The 17,995-nt window shown below is 39.1% G+C and overlaps 1 protein-coding gene across 1 annotated transcript in view; it reads right to left on the bottom strand.

Annotated features, from left to right (window-relative positions):
* Nucleotides 1–1,096: 1,096 nt before the first annotated feature.
* Nucleotides 1,097–17,995, bottom strand: part of mslnb (mesothelin b) — a 34,664-nt gene continuing 17,765 nt past the window's right edge. The window contains exons 39-76 of the mRNA XM_080028921.1: nucleotides 17,820–17,990; nucleotides 17,705–17,736; nucleotides 17,516–17,613; nucleotides 17,173–17,195; nucleotides 17,056–17,077; nucleotides 16,926–16,953; nucleotides 16,736–16,820; nucleotides 16,462–16,608; nucleotides 16,169–16,380; nucleotides 15,970–16,073; nucleotides 15,471–15,589; nucleotides 15,209–15,364; nucleotides 14,762–14,976; nucleotides 14,475–14,560; nucleotides 13,961–14,097; nucleotides 13,592–13,717; nucleotides 12,375–12,565; nucleotides 12,179–12,267; nucleotides 11,692–11,819; nucleotides 11,411–11,538; nucleotides 10,820–10,937; nucleotides 10,023–10,241; nucleotides 9,736–9,906; nucleotides 9,156–9,305; nucleotides 8,995–9,059; nucleotides 8,773–8,902; nucleotides 8,088–8,173; nucleotides 7,863–7,992; nucleotides 7,161–7,351; nucleotides 6,536–6,626; nucleotides 6,308–6,425; nucleotides 6,032–6,222; nucleotides 5,159–5,314; nucleotides 4,940–5,076; nucleotides 3,585–3,727; nucleotides 3,368–3,462; nucleotides 2,429–3,083; nucleotides 1,097–2,176 (exon numbers count right to left, since the gene is read on the bottom strand). Of these exons, the coding sequence (XP_079885047.1) occupies nucleotides 2,085–2,176; nucleotides 2,429–3,083; nucleotides 3,368–3,462; nucleotides 3,585–3,727; nucleotides 4,940–5,076; nucleotides 5,159–5,314; nucleotides 6,032–6,222; nucleotides 6,308–6,425; nucleotides 6,536–6,626; nucleotides 7,161–7,351; nucleotides 7,863–7,992; nucleotides 8,088–8,173; nucleotides 8,773–8,902; nucleotides 8,995–9,059; nucleotides 9,156–9,305; nucleotides 9,736–9,906; nucleotides 10,023–10,241; nucleotides 10,820–10,937; nucleotides 11,411–11,538; nucleotides 11,692–11,819; nucleotides 12,179–12,267; nucleotides 12,375–12,565; nucleotides 13,592–13,717; nucleotides 13,961–14,097; nucleotides 14,475–14,560; nucleotides 14,762–14,976; nucleotides 15,209–15,364; nucleotides 15,471–15,589; nucleotides 15,970–16,073; nucleotides 16,169–16,380; nucleotides 16,462–16,608; nucleotides 16,736–16,820; nucleotides 16,926–16,953; nucleotides 17,056–17,077; nucleotides 17,173–17,195; nucleotides 17,516–17,613; nucleotides 17,705–17,736; nucleotides 17,820–17,990 (5,235 nt within the window). The 3' untranslated portion in view covers nucleotides 1,097–2,084. The remainder of the gene's footprint in view (nucleotides 2,177–2,428; nucleotides 3,084–3,367; nucleotides 3,463–3,584; nucleotides 3,728–4,939; nucleotides 5,077–5,158; nucleotides 5,315–6,031; nucleotides 6,223–6,307; nucleotides 6,426–6,535; nucleotides 6,627–7,160; nucleotides 7,352–7,862; nucleotides 7,993–8,087; nucleotides 8,174–8,772; nucleotides 8,903–8,994; nucleotides 9,060–9,155; nucleotides 9,306–9,735; nucleotides 9,907–10,022; nucleotides 10,242–10,819; nucleotides 10,938–11,410; nucleotides 11,539–11,691; nucleotides 11,820–12,178; nucleotides 12,268–12,374; nucleotides 12,566–13,591; nucleotides 13,718–13,960; nucleotides 14,098–14,474; nucleotides 14,561–14,761; nucleotides 14,977–15,208; nucleotides 15,365–15,470; nucleotides 15,590–15,969; nucleotides 16,074–16,168; nucleotides 16,381–16,461; nucleotides 16,609–16,735; nucleotides 16,821–16,925; nucleotides 16,954–17,055; nucleotides 17,078–17,172; nucleotides 17,196–17,515; nucleotides 17,614–17,704; nucleotides 17,737–17,819; nucleotides 17,991–17,995) is intronic.

The following is a 17,995-nucleotide window of genomic DNA, read 5'->3' as shown; positions in this document are numbered from 1 at the left end:
GGAAGTAGCTTAAACAAGGTTGGTGGGGAAAGTGTATAGCCGACACTGGGAAAAGCTGTCCTCTCTGCAGTCCAAACCTTCCTCTACACACACTGTAAGTACTTGTTTTGAAAAGATACCGTTTATTTCAGCAACTGATTGTATTATCATGGATATGTCTGTCACATGTTGTAGCTTATATTAACCTACGTGTTTGGTATGAATTGTAGGAACGATGGCAAATACACAAGTGCCTGTTGGTAAGTTTATTACACTGTCTTTTTGTGTTGCAGCAGAAAACATTTAGACTAATTTGTTGTTCCTCAGCTCAAATCAAATTTTCTGTAACTTTTCTGCTTATGTCATTCTATTTATCAACTGTCTTTTTCGTATTCTCAATCCTCATTTTGTTCAGTCACAGTCGGCCCATTGGGAGTGAGTCCAGTTCAGGTGGCCTGTCCTGCGTGCCATCAAACAGTAGTCTCCAAGGTGGACTACTCCGCTGGTTTGCTAACCTATATCTTCTGTGGAGGACTCTTCTTCTGTGGGTGAGAAGCAGTGAAGCAGCATTCGCTCCATTATAATACTTTAAATAAAAAAAATGTATCGTAATGAATGATTAATTTGTGGGTTATTTTATTATTCCCGTTTAAGAAATTTGGTTTTAAGATCTATTTTGATGGTCTTTGGGCAAAAAAAATTAAGGTTTGCTGCTTATTGATCCTGGGATCACTTTACCTTACATTTATTTTATAATTAACAAATATTTTAAATGCATGACAGATAGGACACATATTTTTTTATGATTAGGTTCATTATCAAAAAATATGTCTAAAATTCATATTTTATGAACAGATGATCCTAACATTAGCTGCTGTCCTCTCCAGCTTTGTTTTAGGCTGCTGTCTCATCCCATTCTGTGTGGACCGGCTGAAAGATGCAAAGCACACCTGCCCTTCCTGCAAGACTGTACTCGGCGTGTATAAGCGCCTATAACTGATACTGGATAAACAGAAAATGAATAGTCAATTATTTTGATTAATCGAATAATCCATTGTGCACATTTTTAAACCAAATAAGCTCAATATTTGCTTTTTAAATGTTGTTATTGGATGTTTTTATTTTTCATTAATGATAGAAGAATGTACAGTTTGGGACAAAACTAAACATTTAAAGATGTCACGATAAGGTCTTAAGAATTAAACAACTTTTTTTTGTCACTTTTTAAATTGCATTAATGGATTAATCAATGTAAACCAAACCTATTCCATGTAATGCTAAACCTTACCTAAGTAGAAAAATTGATAATGATATGGTGTCCCTAAGAGTTAAACTTCCAACACATTCATTTGTATACCAGACTACGGACAGTAGTTCCTCCCGGGAATGAACCACTGTTTAATTCAGAAAATGTAATATAACTGGATCTTATGGAAATAAAATGGTTGCCACCGAAACTGTTATATGTCTACCCATGCCTCTAATTCCACTGTTATTGGCTGCCTTAAGAGTTTTACAAAGTTACTCACTTACTTGTTCACTTGCACATACAGAAGCCTAAGCTCAGACAAACTTTTGATTTTTAAGAATTTTGTGACAACTTATAAACCTCTCAAAATTAACTGTGCAACTACATTGAAAATGCATTTATTTATTACATCTAAAATGGCACCAGGCATGCTGGTAATCTTCAAGGTAAACCAGCCTTAATAAAAGTCCTATATATCGAAATGGATAAGCAGGATTACAGCAGATAATATCACCTGCTTTTTTCTTATAAACCCTCATTTTAACAATTAAAACAACTGAATCATCAGGGGAAAATATACAAAGTTAAGTAAAAATATGTTACGTGTAGACTGTAGCTCGCATTCTTGCTCCTGAAGGATCAATTTATAAAGAATACATTATTTACATCTACTGAATTGTTATTGCACACAAATTGTAAATTTCTTAATAGTAAGCAATACAATTTAGCATGTAGCAAATGCTATTTTATGTTACTTATGGTGTGAGGTAAGGTAACCCATGCTGACAGGAGTATTTTTCTCATGTTAATGGAACCAAACATTTATCGATAACAAATATTTAGTCATGTTTTTTCTTCATACAAGGATGTGCTGAGAAGCGACGAGGAGCAGAAGCAGAACAAGGATGGAGAGGCCGGAGTCTGCTCGTATGCGGGCACCACTGCTACCTAAATAAACAAAGACAGAAACTTACTTTCGAGATCAGAGCTACATTTACAATCATACATATTTACAATAGGCCTATATTCATCTGTTTCAGTTTAGATCAGCAATCAGTGTCATTGCATTTCCATGATTAAAAAATTAAAACGACATCATGAAAACAAAAACAAAAGAAAACTTTGTTGCAGGGGTTTAATTGATAGTAAATTGTTACCTGAATATTGTTTTTTACAACATGCAACTTTTTCAAAACCAACCTGTCGTGGTAGCAGTTCCTGCTGTGGCGACTGTGGCACCGTTTACAGGAGCGCTGGTTACAGGAGCGTTGGTAACAGGAGCGTTGGTTACAGGAGCGTTGGTTACGGGAGCGCTGGTTACGGGAGCGTTGGTAACGGGAGCGCTGGTTACGGGAGCGTTGGTTACTGGAGCGCTGGTTACGGGAGCGTTGGTTACTGGAGCGCTGGTTACGGGAGCGTTGGTAACAGGAGCGCTGGTTACGGGAGCGTTGGTTACTGGAGCGCTGGTTACTGGAGCGCTGGTTACAGGAGCGTTGGTTACAGGAGCGCTGGTTACAGGAGCGTTGGTTACAGGAGCGCTGGTTACGGGAGCGTTGGTAACAGGAGCGCTGGTTACAGGAGCATTGGTTACAGGAGCGCTGGTTACGGGAGCGTTGGTAACAGGAGCGCTGGTTACTGGAGCGCTGGTTACTGGAGCGTTGGTTACTGGAGCGCTGGTTACGGGAGTGCTGGTGGGGCCTGTCGCCCTGCCTCCCGTAAGCCCAATTCCCAGTGCATCAAGATCTGTTTGCTGCTGCCTGCTGATCCAGTTATTTACCACCGTTTGGTTTTCATAGGACGTCAAATCCGCCAGATTGGTGCCAAGAAGACCTTGAACTTCACTAACACTCAGGTTCTAAGGAGAGCAGAGCAGAGACGTTGTATCTTTATGTTCAAATAAACACACACTTAGACTATACTAGCATCAGATCTGTTAGCTGGCATTGGCAATCATTCTGTTAGCTGTTATGTCTTCTTATAACACTGGGAAAATATATATTTAAAAAAAATACAATACAAGTAGCCTACCTACACACACACACACACACACACACACACACACACACACACACACACACACACACACACACACACACACACACACACACACACACACACACACACACACACACCACTGACCAGTATAACGTCCTGATCCAGGCTGGTGAAGGTAGCCAAGTCCATGTTGATACCGGAGCTAGACAAACTTCGGACATAGCTTGAAGTTGCACCCCCTGCAGGTCAGAAAATAAACATGTTCACTGTCAACTGTTTGTCTTCAAATAAAATGTTTGTAGGCCTACATGCAGGACGGATCTCCATGTATGTACATGTTCGTGTTGGTTTGTTTGCCTACCGACATAAGGTTGTGTGAGCTGATATGAGCTAGCAGAGACTGTTGTTGTGCGAGTGTTTTCGGCAAATGCTTGTTCTGCTATGCTGAAGAGTCCTTTCTGTTTCTCTGTGGTGCAGTTCGACACGGTCAAGGCATCTGCCTCTCTGCAGGAGACACAAACAGTGATTAGTGTGACATCAGAAATAGGCAAACTTCAGTAGGTACTGGATACCAAAAAATATCAGCAATACTATCGTTAACTTAAGCCTTTGTTAACAACATTTTACATTTTCTCTGCCTGAGGAAGACCCACGTTGGGTTCAAATGTTGCTAACAAAAGTTCAAGGGAGCTCTAATTGAGGGAACTTTGTATTTGTAATTAAAACTTTTATTTTCTTTCTCTTAAAATCTATAAAAAAGTCAATTTTATCACGAATCTTTAAAGGGACAGTTCAACATTTTACATTTTTAGTTTTTTTTTGCCTCACTCTCCGGCTAAAGTAAAGGTGACAGAAACCGTTCCTGTAACTGTTTTTATATAAACATGGGCAAGGCTGCTCAACCAGGTAAGCTTAGCCCTTTGACTACACTGGAAGTCAAGGGGAGCAGGTCAAAATAGAAACTTTACAACATCACTTAATGCTCCTGTGTGCTTCTAAGGATTTGTTTATTTACCACATTATTTTGCGCTCTATATTTTACACTTTATGTCATTTTAGAATCAAGGCAGTTCACTTGACAATCATGTATGTATTTAGTTCTTAAATGACATATTGTGTAAGAATATAGAGTGCAACATAATGTGGTAAATAAAAAAGTCCTGACAAGCATATTTTGACCTGCTCCGCTTGACTACCACTGTTTGAGCTAAGCTAACCTGGATGAGCGACCTTTGTCCATTTCTAAATAAAAAAATGCACACACAGTTACAAGAACGGGTTCTGCCGCCTTTTTCTTGAGCCGGAGAGTGAGGCAAAAAGCCAAAAAATTTAAATATTGAACTATTCCCTTTAAAAGAAGTTCTGTACACACACAAAGAAAATAACATCTTTCTGGCAATTTTGTTCATATAAAACTTTGGTGTGATAGACACACAATGAAACCAAATTAGATTTTGTGTAGGGAACTTTCATTATTATGAAAGCACAATAAGCGATTTAATTATCATTTCTTATTTGCTTGATTGATATAAATGCAGTAATTAAGATTAGTTTTTTACTACCTTTTATTACCTACACAAACATGCACACACACACACACACACACACACACACACACACACACACACACACACACACACACACACACACACACACACACACACACACACACACACACACACACACACACACACACACACAGGGGTGAGTTCTTACCTGAGGCTTTGTTGAGAAATGTTACTCAAAACATCAGCATCGAGGGAGCACAGGTTGGTTCCTCCGATGGCATTGAGCTCAGCAGAGCCCAGTATGTTTCCATCTTGACTCAGATACTTAGAGATGATGGCCTTAGCCTGGCCGAGAAGAAACATTCATTCATGAGAATGCACAGGCTTACATACAGACTAACTTTAGTCGTTTGCTTGTTTAGCTCACCAGGCTTGGGTCCCACTCCCCGTTTGAGGAGTCCATCAAGGCAGAGAGCGTGTCGATCTGAATGATGCTCCACTCATTGATGTCTTCAATAGTGGCCTCACGGGACGCTGGGCCTAAGACCTGAACCTGAACTTCTGGGATGGTAGAGTTGTAAGCCTATAAATGTGAGAATACACAGGGAGGACATTATTATTGTATACTGTAAATGTCTAACTGTGACTAGAAAAATCATATTAAATAAGAAAATAAAAATCAATTTGAAAATATTTTTTTATTTTTAAATATCTGAACTGAAGATATTTTCTCAAACTGATTTTTGTATGTTGATTATTTTTTAATTTTGAATTCACTAAAATTCAAAGTACTTTCAAATTCCTACTATAAGACTATTGATCCACAGGAGGAAAATGTACAGTACAGGGTACTCATCAATATATAAAATCGTACAATTAGCCTTACTCTTACAGCATTTGTGCATTTATAATTGAAATGTAATACTTTAATACTAAATTTAATTTTTTATTATAAGTTATTTTAGGCATATCTATCTATCTATCTATCTATCTATCTATCTATCTATCTATCTATCTATCTATCTATCTATCTATCTCTCTATCTATCTATCTATCTATCTATCTATCTATCTATCTATCTATCTATCTATCTATCTATCTATCTATCTATCTATCTATCTATCTATCTATCTATCTATCTATCTATCTATCTATCTATCTATCTATCTATCTATCTATCTATCTATCTATCTATCTATCTATCTATCTATCTATCTATCTATCTCGACCCAACAAGCCTGAACCTCTATTGCTCGGTTCAAAAATACATTTCCAAACCAATTCCAAACCAATTCCAAACCTCTCGCAACTTGCTGAGAACAATCCTGAGGTAGTCCTCCTCATCCACCTTCTCAGTGATTGACTCCAAGTTGTTTTTAACAGTGGTGGCACTGAGGCAGCAGTTGAACTGTGTCGCGTCCTCGTAGTCGAAGGGGAACGTGTCATCGCTTATGGTCACCTGGGTGATCGTTCCTACGGTGCACTCGTTTTCTAAAACACAAAATTGGAAAATTATGACGAAGAGAAAACATTTGTGGAAGGCGAATAGTGGAAGAGATAATGAAGGATGACTCGCCTATGGATCGCTGGGACCTGTTCCTGATGGACTTTCTGATTTGTCTCAACAGCCTCCTCCTCTTTCTTCGGCCCACTGTCATTCTCTTAACAGATCTCACCAACCACCTCTTTGTTTTCTGTTCACAGGATTAAAACACACACCAAAAAAATGACCAACTGCCAATCTGTGGCAATGACGTAATGCCACAGATGAATGGAAACGCAGTTGTCTACATGCGTCACTCACTTTGTCAAAGTTGTCGTAGAAGACGGAAGACAAATACAGCGGTAACATCCCGAGGTCCTCCAGGGTCTGTTTATTCCACGTTGATGGAGCTCTGGTTATCGGATAAGCAAAGAGTGTAAAAAAAAAGAGTGTGAAACAAAAACTCATGATACAACTACAATATAAGCAAATAATTTTATTATTATTATTTTTATTTATTTTTTACCTGTTTTGGTAAGATTGTCTATTTCAAAAGTTAAAATAAAATTGTCATTCTATCATTAAGGTCATTTCGAATATACTATAACTAAAAAGCCAATAATAATTGTAATCAGTCAGAGGCCCAAATGTCACAAGTTTTGAAAATGTAATACTTTTTAACAAGTAAATGTGACCAATTATTTTTTGTTTTTAAAATTGCAAAGTTAGAAAAATGATTCATAAAATCCTACTTCCCATGTCATTTTTAAGATGTTTGAAAGACTAATTGAACACATTTGAATTTCTATTAAGGCTTTTTTTATTTTATTAATGAATTCAATGTAATTTTAAGATTATAAATACTTTTTAAGGATCAGCATTAACCCTGTACAAGGACATACAACGAGGCTTTTAGGACGTTTTGAAAACGGAAAATATGACGTACCCATACTGAGTGTTCCCACTGAGCAGTAGAGTTTCAACAGCAGCCGCTTGAGCGTTGGTGAGATCTGGACAGTTATTGAGTTTATCCAAGATGGATGGGTGGGAGTTCTGGATGTAAGACCCATCCAGAGCGCAGCACATGTTTCCCAACACTGATATATTATCTTCAGTCAAGCTTGTGTTTGTTATACCCTTAGAAAACAAAAAAAACGAATTAGATTCATTATAACAAGATTAAATGAACAGTTTGAAACATGATGTTTCTTACATTTTCATTAGATTTCTAGGCACAATTTATTTTCTTTTTTTACTGCTCTACACACTGAAAATTCAGTAAAATAAGTAAATAAATGATCAAGCAAACAATAGACTTTAGGTGGCACTGGTAAAGGTAAAGGATTCAAAACAATTGTAAATTAGATGAATTCTCTTAAAATTTTGCATGCAAAATTATCTCCGAAACAAATATCTTTGCTGAGAAGTTGGTTGTATTTGGCTGGCATGAGGGGCTTTTATATTTATGTCCTTTCAATCATTTAGCTAATTAATGCTAAAACTGCTTCCTTTTAGATTTCTTTAAACCGAAGAGTTAACTCCAATAGATTCCAAACAATACCTGAGTAATCTGGTTCATTAATATTGATTTAGGCCTAATCCATGGGTGTTCGAATCGGGCCTTCACATTAAAAAGGTCCTGACTCACCAGGCAGCTCCTGCTGTTTTCAAACAGAGCGGTCCGTTTGTAGCTGAGGGTTCTGGAGAAGACGGAGAAGTCTGCATCTGCCAGCTGTTGGAAATAAGACCTGCAGCTGGCCTGTGGCACCAGGGAGTAACTGTACAGAGGCAGAGACATGGTGACTGTTCGGACAGTTCTGTTGTTTTAATACAACTCATTCCAAAGTCATTCAAAAGTTCATTCTTAACTCACTCATAGTACAGCAGCACGTCAGGAGGATAGAGGTCGAAGCTGGTTACATCTGAGTCTCCTTTAATGTGGTTGAACATGCAGGTCAGCTGTTGGCAGGAGAAGCAAGTCGTCAATTCTTTATTTAAAGGTGCTATGTGGAACTTTTTAATATTTCTGAAACAATGCTATTCTCAAATAGTTTTCTTTATGCCTTTGTCATGGGTACAGTCATCCAGGAACAACAGCTGGCACAGTAAAAACACTTTTGTCCAAAGGAAATGCAACAATTTACACAAACTGAAAGTTCCTCGGAGAACCTTTAACTCTGTTACTCAACTCAACTTTATTTATAAAGCCCTTTAAAACAACCACAGCTGAAACAAAGTGCTGTACATAATGCAGGTAAACAATTTAAAAGCAAAACAACAATTTAAAATTCAGAAAAAACAATTTAAACAAATAAAACTAATAAGCACAATGAATAAAATACTGTTACTGTTCAACGGTTGTTATTTGCAGGTTGAAAAGATGCAGTGATGATTCATTTAGTTAAAACAGAGAACATTTCTGAACGTCTGCAACCCACACACACACACACACACACACACACACACACACACACACACACACACACACACACACACACACACACACACACACACACACACACACACACACACACACACACACACTCCTGCTCTCTCACCTGAGTCTCCACCAGCTTGACCCTGTTCCTGCCTCTCCTCCGACAAGCTTTGACCAGCCTCCTGATCTGCACCTTTGTAACAGTCCTCACACTGGTGCACGTGAATCCTTGCAGCACTGAGGATGACAAACTATACACACACACAAAGACAATGTGTTTTATGTACATATTGAAACCCTGACTGGTTATGTTGTGTCAACTATTTCTTGCTGGAAAACTCACTTGTTTGCACTTCCCAGGGTTGTGGTCGCACTTTCCGCAGCTATTACATTAAAGAACATCTCAGCCTAAAACAGAAGAAGCAAAACGTATGTAACAAGATCCTATCCATTAGGTGTGTTTAGTGCAACAGTGTGTGTTTTAGTGTGTTGGTTCCCTCCTACCTGCTGCTTTTTCCATTTCTTTCCGTTGAGTGTGGTGATAACGCTGGAGATGCTTGTGAAGCCCACCAGCGTAGCACGAGGGATCTCGGTGGCTAGATCATCTGGAACGTTCTGTATGATCGTCTCACTGTTGCTGTTCACTGTTATGATCTGGGTGTGAGGAAATAGGAGGTGAGTTCAATATGTGTTTCATTGCCCTCTGTGGTTAAATGGTTCATTTCACCTGTGTGTGTGTGTGTGTGTGTGTGTGTGCTTTTTGCACCTGTGACCCCACCCAACAGTAATGTCACGCTGTCCAAAAGTACACTTCTACATCACTGCAGCAAGGTAAGAGGTTAAACCACTGGAGTTTAGCAAAATAAAGTGGTCTAAATGAGGGCCCTTGTCATTCGTAGCATCAGCTAATATTCAATTGAAGCATGGGGTGGGAAAGAAATGTTAACGCTTTGACTTTGAACGTAGCATAATAGTAGTAAAAAACAAACAAACAAAAAACACTTGCGGATATATCTTATGGGGCAACAATTACATTTTAATCTATATAAATACAATCTTGAAACGAAATCAAAGCTTTTCATACCTGAGTGACAAAGGTCTGCCGGATGACCTGTGATGCGGACATGAAGTGTGCCAGGAATGAGGGATTTTGGGACGCAGCGATCAGCTGGGCGCCACTGATGCTGCCATAAATTGAGGAGGGGATTCCCACGACAAGAGAGCCCAGCATGACTAACGATGACGAACTGTTAATCTGAAGGGGATGCAAAGACACAGAGCACGCACACAGATGAGAAAGCTTTAGTCTGAGTGGTGTGCTCACTGACCGTTTAGACTTTAAAAACATACAATGACACACAGCAGCCATACCTGCATGACCCCTGACGACATGAGAGAGAGGATAATGGCCTGGGCCTGACCATGGTTCCAGCCCATCACAACGCTGAGAGTGCTGAGGGCGGCCAGCAGGTCCTGTGGTTTTATCATGTTGATCTGACCCGTGGACAAGCCGGTGCTTTCGTTGCCAAGGGCAGCGATAGAAGTGGCGTCGACATTGTCACCAAGGTTACCCGCCAATGCTGCAGAAACCTAAAGCAGAAAAATAAAAAAAGCGTTGTCGGTTTAAGTTTTTAAGTAAAGCAGTCTTTGTAATTTGGGTGCAGAGGCTTGTTCATGAGGCAGTTCCCTATTGAAGGTATACAGAGTAGTATTCTGACTCCAAAGTCCATTTTTAAAGTACAATTATGTACCCAAAGGAACCAAATTATAAATGTTTCGACGATGAAGTGATTCATAGGAAGGGTGTTACAAGCTGATATTCGTGCTATAAACCCCAAACTAACCCGGATAAGTTTCTAGTACAGTTAGAAGGATTTGATCGTTATACAATATAAGTTCCAGGGCTAAGCCAAAAACTCAACTTCGCAGTATTTGAGAATATTGTTTCAATCAAATTTAAAATTTGACAAAAAAGGAACGTTATCAGTAAGATATCAGAAAAGATTTTCATAAAAGTTTTGTTGATCAAACCATTCAGTGACACCTCAGGCTCTGGATGGGAAATTACACATCTGCATTTGTTATATTTCTCCCGATTTCTACAGGTTTTTCCCTTATACTGCTAGTGTGTGTGTGTGTGTGTGTGTGTGTGTGTGTGTGTGTATTACCTGTGGGTCCAGGTCTGTGCACAGAGTGGTCAGGTTGTACAGAACTATTATACTTTCATTTGCAGTCAGCTGGCTGAACGCCGGACCAGGAACGACACATCGACACAACAGAGGGAGGCTACAAAGAGAGAGAAGAACCAGTTAGATATTACATCCTTTACTTACGTAAAGATAACATTCCTGATGCGCAGTAAAATGGTCCTTGTTTTCCTATTATATCGGATGTTTCTGGATTAATATTCATGGTGTGTTAATATGTATTAAGCAGATGTTAAAGGTTGAACTCATTTATATAATAGTGCATAACTTTATATGCTAGTTTATTCTATAGAAATGCATCATATTCATATGATTCTAGCGTACTACTAAAAAGTCAAGAAATACGGCCCTGCTTCTGACGATGTATTTTTCAGATGATCCAAAGTGGGGTTTGATATTGTTTATTCAACTTAAGAAATACCTCACATTAATTGCATACACATTGCTTGTATATAAGTAACTTTACTTACATTACACAGCTACACACATGTATTTGTACATTTAGTTTTTTTGAATCCGAGAGGTATAAGAAATTGCATGGGTGGGACTCACAGTAGAGGGTTGAAGTTGCTGTCCTGCTGATAAACCAGCTCAGTGTAGTAGTTGGTGAGGTTGAGAGGTAGGAAGGAGTGGTTGAGGAGGGCGATGTTCAGGGGGTTGACTGTGAACACCTGGATTATCTGCATAGAGGAGAGAGGGTGGGGTAGAAACACTGTCTGTAATACACCTTTCATCCGTTTCCTTTTAACTATTTCTTACTTGATATGATCTCATTGAAATAAAAACGTTGAGCTGCAGTGTAAGAATTCCACCCAAAAAATGAGGTTCAGTACCTGTGCAGATCCAAACGACTGAAGGTCCTCCAGCGTGAGGAAAGGCATGAAGAGGCCGATGTACTCAGCAAACCAGGCGGTAGAGTTGAGCTCTGGGTGGCTGGGACTGTAGCACCTTGGATTTGAAGCTACAATGAAAAATAACAAATTGGAGGATTTTACTGAGGGAAAAATATTATTACCCAATTTCTAGATTGGGTAATATTTTTTTTTCGGCAGTTGCTTGGACTTTCTGTTGCTTGAAAACTCATAGATCATTCTTTTTCTATAGCGACATTTTACGTATTTTTTTCAGTTTTCTTTTTGTTTGTTGCATAAACGGTCGGGCGAAAGTTCTAAGAAAAGCCAAAGCACACAATTCTGTACGTTTTGATGTATTTTTAGCCCATGTGCTGACAGCACATGGGCTAAAAATGGGTTAAAAATGTCCTGTTCCTGCAGCTGAAGCAGCTGCAGGAACAGTTACATTTCAACCTTTCAAACTGACCTGAGGTGAGGTAGGCTCTGATGGTGTTGAACACGTCTTGCCTCATAAAGTCTACAGCAGTGTAGTTGTATTCACCAAGAACTGCAACACTGAAAAGGAGAATGAAACCAAAACAGATTGGGTTAAAAAATCCCCCCAAAAAACACTTTGTATTTTTCATACAATGAGCCTAGAGCATTGTGAAAACCATACATACAGCTTTTGGAAGGCCAGGCAGGAGGCGTTGTGCGTGCTGTTGGGGCTTATCAGACTCTTTGTGAGGAAGACCAAGTAGTTGGGAAGGCGCCGGTCAAACCAGGCGTTGACCTCTGACCTATTGGTGCTACTGAGAGCCATGGGAAAGACGCAAGGCAGTGTGGGCCGCTGTACTACTGCTGGGATGGTCTCCTGCAGGGAATAAAACACATAGGGATGATATTAACCCTCCTGTAGTGTTCTGGTCAGATTTGGCCGATTTAAAAGTTTTGCCTTTTACTACTTATAGTCTGTCCTCGCTTATTCTTGTGGAGATTGCCTTTATTTACTTGTGTTGTTAGTTTAATAATAAATAACTTGATTGATCCTTGAACTGTTCCAGCCAGTCCATTGTTTTCCCCTCTGGTTTCATTTGTTGTGAAACGTGCACTAAATAGTTTACACTCCTGTGGTATCTGGGTGTGGTCTACTGCACCTTTAGATAGAATGTGATGGATTTATAGCCGCAGCTTACCGCATTTCACACTTCATAACCAAGTAGGTAAATTGTAACCTGAGATTTTATTAAAAGGTTTCTGTCTGCTCGTTCGGATTGTTCGCCAACCTGTTAATCTAACTTTTTTAGTACAGCCCTCAGGTCGACCACGCCTTTTGGCAATTCTCACAAACATTCACAACATTGTAAACAAAGTAGGCAATAATCTATATATATACTGTATCTATCTATCTATCTGTCTATCTATCTATCTATCTATCTATCTATCTATCTATCTATCTATCTATCTATCTATCTATCTATCTATCTATCTATCTATCTATCTATCTATCTATCTATCTATCTATCTATCTATCTATCTATCTATCTATCTATCTATCTATCTATCTATCTATCTATCTATCTATCTATCTATCTATCTATCTATCTATCTATCAAAAACATTTGTGTGAGCTCAGATCAATGAGGCCTACAGACCATAAAGAGCGAACAGGGGTTAAAATGTGTAATGATGACAAGAACTTAAGTTGGTATAAAGATTTAACACAACACTCATCAGGTGATAATATATGAATTTATAATCACCTATCATCGGGAAGCCATTTTTGAGCGGGAACACAAAAGTAGTTAACATTATAAAGAGACACATCAGGAGGATCTAGCATTGTGTGTGTCAGTGTGTGTGTGTGTGTGTGTGTGTGTGTGTGTGTGTGTGTACATACTGTCTCCAGGAACAGCGGTGTCTGGATGTAGTTGTTGTAGATCTCACAGAGCTCTGCATCGTTGTCGACCACATCTGGGCGACGGAGAAAATCCCCAAGATGTGATGGAGGCATGGAGTTCACCAGCTAACGGAATGGCAAACATTAACATAATTAGAGAACTACAGCAGAGACATTGGGTGTCCCTGTATCTTGGTGTGTATCCCAATAAAATATTACCAGTACTATTATAATATATTTGATATTTTTTTTCGCAATAGCAGTGTGGCCATGCATGCAAACACCCTTAAAAGCCATCCCCAACCCAAGTACTGAACATAGTCTTCCTTAACTGTCAGTTAACCCTTTCTTTGCTTGTTGAAAACACACCTGATTGGTTCTGTTGTGAGGCATGAGGGACAGGAAGGTCGTCAGGTTAGGGAACTGGAATCCCAGGAATGAACGCTCCAGGAAACTGTAGAAACTCTGGTCGAAGTTGTCTCCATAGCACCGGAGAGGGACAGGTCCTAGAATGAGGGAGGACAAGAAAAACATACATTTACTGGGTTAAAATGGAGACTTGTCTTAAAGAGGGTATTTCAGAAGCTTTGGACAATATACATTTGCTTGCATTACACTACCATCAAGGTAGTCATCAAGGTTTTCACTTACGCCTTCATGTTTTCTGCCTTTATTTCAAGAAGTAAAATGTTAAATGACATTATTCTTTTACCATTTGATAGAACTAATCAAGACCTTTGAAATTATATATAAAAGTAGTTTTGGACAAATATGTCACTTATGGCCCAAGCCCTCGAAATGCAATCAGTATCCTGATTTGTTTTCATTGTTAAAGGAAGAACATTTGTCACTAGTTTCCTTACATAATGCTTTTTGTCTTTACCTTTGAGAGCCTGAATGATGTGGTAGTGGATTTCTTTCTGTGTGTCTTCACTGAGCGTTGAGATTGTTAAATTTAGGTTATTGACTCTGAAAAAATAAATAAAAAAAGTTAATCAATAAATGTTCTTTCTTTTGTATGTGCACAATAATTTCCATTTGACAGTTGAATGGAATGCCATAAAAGCAACTTTAGAGGTAAGGTACAACAAATATTATTTTTACAAAATTAACATTAAAACATTTAATTTAATTTCAAATCAATTTGCTCCACGGGGGCTCCAAACTTACCCCTGCGTCTCAATACTGCAGTTTCTTCCCGCTAGTATTCCGAAGAACGGTGCAACATGGACTGGCGACAGGTTGACCAGCAGGGGGCGGAGCCGGTTATGCAGCCACAACGAAATAACTGAATCCCCCACTGAGTGATCTGAGAGGTTTGCACGATCAAACACAACCTGCAACATGGCCGACCTTACCGGCGGGGGGAACAGGTTTTCTTGACCCTACAGAGTAAAAAAAAATGGTAAATAAAGAAAATAATTGTGAAAATCAACCAAAGAGAGAATGTTTTTTAGGTAACCAGTCAACCACAAAAAGGTCCCTTTAATTACATTTTGAACGTGTATGAATTGATATGTATTGTACTTTAAATAAAAAGATAAACATTATGTGACTCAAATATTGTTTCCTGGTGGCCTTCAAGGACAATATATCTGAAAACTCATGCACACTGACCATGATAGCAGGGGAGAAGTCATCAAAGAAGGCGGGGAGGAGATGGTTGGGGACGTGTTTCATCACCATTGTAACTTGTTCAGGAGAGGTGAGCTGGCCAGGTGTGGCAGACACCTCGGCCAGCTGTCTGACTGACAGCTGAGGTAAGGCTTCCATCTGCATGTGCACACACACAAATACATTTAAAAACAACTGGAGACATAAAAACAACAAGGAAATGACCAAGTTAGTAACACAAGAGATGCAATGCGACAGGAAGTACCGCTGAAAAGCCGGGATAGAGCATCTGAAGTTCTTCGAAGGACACAAGGCTGGAGAAACCTCCCAAGTTCTTATGCAGCCACTCTCCACTGTTGTTGATGTGTGAGCTGCAGGTGGGGTCTGAAACACAGAGACACACAGATGATACATTCAACTTTACTGTATGATTAATTACGTGGGCATCATGTACCTCTAATGTGATTTACCGAGGAATGATAATTCTCTTGGTATCTCAAGAATGAAGAATATATGTACGATGATGCTATGGATAATGAGTCAATTTACTCAAACATAAATTGATTAAAAAGTATATTATTTCCCATTGACACGTTTTAAATGGTTTGTACAAGTACCTCAAAATAGCACTTGTACGTGAATACATGTACTTAGTTAATTTCCACCATTGATGTTACATTTATGAATTTTTTTTTTACCTTTATAAAGTGTACTTAGACACGTTGTGATATTTTTATGAGACTTATGGACATGTGAGAACCGACCTGCGGTGTTATTCCTGGTCAGGAAAACCTTTAAGAAGTGTGTGTAGACAGACATCTGCCTGGCGAACGGCATGTGTGGCCGTGCACGGCTGAAGATCTTCACCCTGAGTTCAGACATAGAAAACGAGAGGCTTATGTTGTTACTGACATCACAAGAGTGAGAATCAGAGCAGTTTTGGTTGAACGTCTTTCTGCTCACATTTGCTGGTAGCTGCTGCAGTTCAAACCCTTTGTGGCAAGACATGAAAGGAAGTCAGGGGACATGGCGGGCAGGAACGGGCCAAGCCGACGCTCGAACCACAGCTGAATGAAGGCGGGGTTATTGAGGCTGGCCACGCCAAACGTGTCCAATCGGATTTCACGAATAGAATCCAAAACCACCGTCAGTGCAGGATTACTGGGGTCCAGAGTCTAAAAGTTAAAAAAAGAAGCATCGATCATGTAGCATCTGATCAGGAAAGGCTTAAAGTGAGGTGGATTTGTGATTCATACCTTGTTGCTTAGCAGATCCAGAGCTTGGTCCAGCACATGTGAAGCTTTGGAGAGGAGAAGCTTCCAGATGGGTCTCGAGCCGCTTGAGTTGGAGGAACGATTACACGCCGAGATCTCGGACAGATCCTCCGCTTTCAACGCTGACAGCTTTGCAATGACAACAGGTGAAGAATGAAGGAAAGGATCAGAGAAAACATAGGGAAGTGAAACGGTATCACGCAAAAAGCTGTTTTGGGACTTGAAGTCAGCGATCTGAGGTGTTTCTGCATCTTACCGAGGCACAAGCGAATTCCTCAACAGCAAAGTCACAGAAACGTCCGTTCAGCCGTCCGCTGTCAAGGTAGGGCTGCAGCATTGTGCTGTAGTTTTCAAAATTGAAAATAATATTGAAACATTTAATAACAGCATATTAAAATGTTTAAAGAAACACCAGAGGCACTAGAGAGTGGTTTATAGATCCCCACCTGTTCACTCCAGCACAAATGGCTGATTCTGTGGAGAAAAAAAGCAATAAATGAATTCATGGTGATTATTAATAATGTAATATTGAATCCTTTTTTAAATTAAATTCATTCATGCAGTGAGATAACCTACCATTTGTCACGGTAACATTGCACTTGAAGGGAGAAAAAGATAAAGATACTCATGAGTCTTGTTTTATAGTGAAACAAACATTATTTAGAAAAAGAGACCAAAATCCCATTTAATTACCTCTCCACTGTAAATAATGCAACCTGTAATAAACACATGTACAAATTAGTTTACGGTAAAAGTTCAGAACATACATACAGTATGCAGGTGCTCATTTCAATTATTAGTTTATGACATTTAGGAAAATGTAAAGACATGTTGATTTTCAGGTAAGATAAACGTAGAGCACAGAATCTGCTATTTATAGTGACTTATGCCATCTTTCAGCAGCAGGTTATAAAGAATAAATTAAAAATGTTCCTTTGAACAACAGCTTTCTGACCAGCAGCAGAAACAAAACAGTATTTATTACATCATAAATATTGTATAAATGTATAAATAAAGTATAAACTGTGATTCTCACCTGGTGGTATGTGCTTGGATATGACCATCTTGGTGTATGTGATGGATGAGGCTGCATGAAGAGAAACTGAAGCCATGGCCAAGTCTAGTCTGTCAAACCTAGAACAGCAACATGTCGGATTAAGGTCAAAATTTCATACAAACATTTATTAATAACCAACAACAAATATAAATGAATATATGAACTCACATTGTTTTGTATGATGAACAGGAAAGGTTTCCCTTCAAATACAGAAAACAATGATTATTACTTACAAAAGATTATTTGACTTTCAAATGAAGAGAAATCATGTGAGTCATTTTACCTGTTGGAGGAACATGGGGAGGTAGGACAGGAACTGTGGCAGTTTGTCTGGAGACTCGGTCAGGTGATCAAAGATCCTATTGATGACCACGTCTCTCTCAGGAAGAGATTGATGAGTCAGCACCAGCAGTTCTGCGGTCTGCTTTGGAGTCAGGAGTCGGAGGACCTCCAGCTAAA

The sequence above is a fragment of the Ammodytes marinus genome (genome assembly GCF_949987685.1).
Source record: "Ammodytes marinus genome assembly, chromosome: 6".
NCBI classification, from domain to species: Eukaryota; Metazoa; Chordata; class Actinopteri; order Uranoscopiformes; family Ammodytidae; genus Ammodytes; species Ammodytes marinus.
This window is presented reverse-complemented; position numbering and strand designations above follow the sequence as displayed.